Consider the following 3,078-nt stretch of genomic DNA (forward strand, 5'->3'; position numbering starts at 1 on the left):
CATAAACCTATGAAAAGTCTGGGTTTGTACATGCTCAGAAGCTTGTTAAAACAGCTAAAAATTCTCCAAAGATTCCAACTTCCCTGCATGTTGCAAGTTCTCCTTTTATGTTCCACATAAATTCTTAAGTATTATACCTGAGAGCTTAGGAAAATACCCTAACTTATAAAACTGATAGAAGAGATATTCTAAAAAAGTAAGTTTAGTTTGAAGTTTCAATAAGGTTATTATCTAGAGAAATACAAATGAGCATAAATAACTGAAACCAAATTATCAGTAAGAGTTAAGGAAACTGATTTAACCCTGCAGCAACCAAGAGAACTAAAGAAGACAACACTTCATTCAGCTGTACTGCAACTGAATTGAACATTAATTCCCTCTCTCTTTCTTCTTGGGCATGTCTCTTTTATGATGACTTTTAGGCCCAATTACAAGATATCACAAATATTAAATGTTAAAAAGATAATGAAACATTCTCAGGGAGAATAAAAAAGGAAAAATATCCATACTTTGGAAGACAATGGAGCCAAATTCTGTAGTAAAGCCCAATTTATGACAAATGCTGAATTCTGTAGACAAATTCCTGCAGCAGTATGACTGAAAAGACTATCTTTTAAAAGAGTAAAAAATTAAGAAAAATCCTGCCCAGAAAAGGTCCTTGATAATTGCATAACCAAATTACACTAGTCTCAGCTGTTGCTCCTCCTGCATGTATGACTCTGTTCAGAAGCAATGGAGCAATTAGTTCTGAAGGATCTGATGATTATTTTTTTCAGTTGCGATACCTTTATATTCTGAACAAGGTCATTCAAAATTATTCTGGGTAATCCTGATACTCTGGCACAGGGTTTGACTGCAAGATCAAAACTGGAATAAAGTCATATAAAACAGAAATCTCTCCTTAAAGCCGGTTTATGAAAATTTACCACTCTAGCACAAACAGAAAGGTTTAGACAACTAAGTTAGATAACGTATTTAGAGACAAGCATACAGAGCACTGTGCAAAACTAATAGCAAGTTTTTTTTCCCAGCTCATAAGTAAAAATAAAATAATCGCGCACTTCATGGTAGTTACATGGCTAAGTGATTCCATGTAATCAGAAAAGAAAGTAAATCTAGGAAAACGGCAGGCAGCAGGCAAAAAGGGCACTTTTAAGAAACCTGCCCCCCCAACAGGCATTTCTATGAAAGACGCATTCAAATGACTGGATGGCTGAATACTAAATGGGAATTGAAGGAACACAAAGCACCAGGATTAAACAATTGCCTGACAGCAATGGAGCACTCAGGGGGAAAAAGAGAAAAAAAGAAAAACCAGAAAACCACAAAAAACAAACAAGCCGTTCTTTTGATTCTATAAGTAACTATCATTGCATAAAGGTTTCATGTCTCAAGCAGATATTTTCTGCTAAGTTAAAGAATATGGAAGTTCAAAAATAGTTTTCAAATGTATTTAAGAAAAATGTTAGGAATATGCTCCTTTTATGCTTGCTTGATAATGAAACAGTAACATACAGAAGCTTACATAAACAGTTTTAACTACAGCTTTCCGAACTACAAGTAAACTATTATTTGATTTACATGTTTATAAAAGGTTATTACCACAGTATTACCGATTGTTAGCTGTCAGATCACACTGGAATCCTGTTGGCTGATGGAAAAATCTCATCAGTGGACAGCGAGCGTCGAGTATCTTTTGTATGTGTGTACAACCAGGACTAAAGTTAGCAATACAATCACCAATCACAGAAAGAATTTTCTGTGTTGCTGCTCTTTCAGAAGGCATTCTTTTGATCTGATATTCCACATGAAAGGGATCTGTTTTCTAACACACACACAATACAAAAAGAAAAAAAAATTAGTTTGGGAAAGGACCCTTCTGAAAGGGACTGGGAATCATCTGCTAAGAAATGTTTGAGATTAAGATACATAAACATCTCTTGAAAGTAGCTCATATGATTCAAAGAAAAGTTTAAAGCCATTATACTTCATACCTGTTTTTTTATGTTCTTTTCAGATAAAGAACAATTGGAAAAAAAATCACAAGTACAGAAAGTGATAGATATAACAATGAGTTTCCAAGATATTTTTCAGAAACAGCAAGTATGTTGAAAGGTCAAGAAACACATAACTGTATTAAATTAAAAGACATGCAGCAAAAAACACAATCAAACCACAAAACAGGTTATTTCCTGTTTGTTTCACCAGGGTATTTCTTAACTTTATATCATACCAACCATTATTAATAAAGTTCTTTGTTAAAAAAAGCATTTCCTTTTCATTTTTGGAAAATCCCAAAGTTTCAAAACACTGAATAATTATTACTTCAAAATAAAAATCTGTTTCTCTAAGAATTTAAGTTAGTTTCCTTTTTTTTTAATTCAGAACAATTCTCAAGGTCAACATTATAACAAGTTAGGGATGTACCTTCTTCTACTAGATGTCATTATTACTATGATTAAATTCATGCTTAATACTGGATGCAAAAATGAAAATTTGTTCTATAGCTACAAAATACCTTCACTACCCATTATGAACCTTTGTACATTCTTAAGCCTTTTCTTCACTGTATGCTAGTTTCATGCTCAACCTAAATTTCCCCCCTTACCCCAGGGTGTGTTGAACATAAAATGACCACATAATGGGTTAGACCACAGGTCCACCTAGACTCACATCCTGTCATTTCATGTAGAGGCAGAACGTGGATGCTGAGGAGGGTGTGTAAGTCCAGAATTCTTGCTCCTTTCCTACTACAGCTTCCAGAAGTTTAAGGACTTCTGATTCAGTGCCTGCATCCGTATCAGCCATGATCACTGCCTTGGAATATTACCATCTTTACATGAATACAAGACAAGGGTTTTTGTCCCCAAAAAGCACAGGGAAAGAAATTCCTCAACTTATATTTGCATACAAGGAAACCTCACAAAGTTTATTGTCTAACATTAACCTGCTGGCAAAAACAGTAAGTGCTCATTAATGAAAACCAACCATGTAGCTGATTAAATGCAGCCAATGCTGAGCATAACTATAACATATGACCCATATTAGGCAAACATCCTTTTAATTTTTTGTGTGTGT

The 3,078-nt window shown here is 34.2% G+C and overlaps 1 protein-coding gene across 1 annotated transcript in view; it reads right to left on the reverse strand.

Annotated features, from left to right (window-relative positions):
• Positions 1-3,078, reverse strand: part of MTPAP (mitochondrial poly(A) polymerase) — a 40,124-nt gene that overhangs the window by 14,832 nt on the left and 22,214 nt on the right. The window contains exon 5 of the mRNA XM_019508223.1: positions 1,614-1,825. Within this exon, the coding sequence (XP_019363768.1) occupies positions 1,614-1,825 (212 nt within the window). The remainder of the gene's footprint in view (positions 1-1,613; positions 1,826-3,078) is intronic.

The sequence above is a fragment of the Gavialis gangeticus genome, unplaced genomic scaffold (assembly GCF_001723915.1).
Source record: "Gavialis gangeticus isolate Ggan-Ray unplaced genomic scaffold, GavGan_comp1, whole genome shotgun sequence".
NCBI lineage: Eukaryota > Metazoa > Chordata > Crocodylia > Gavialidae > Gavialis > Gavialis gangeticus.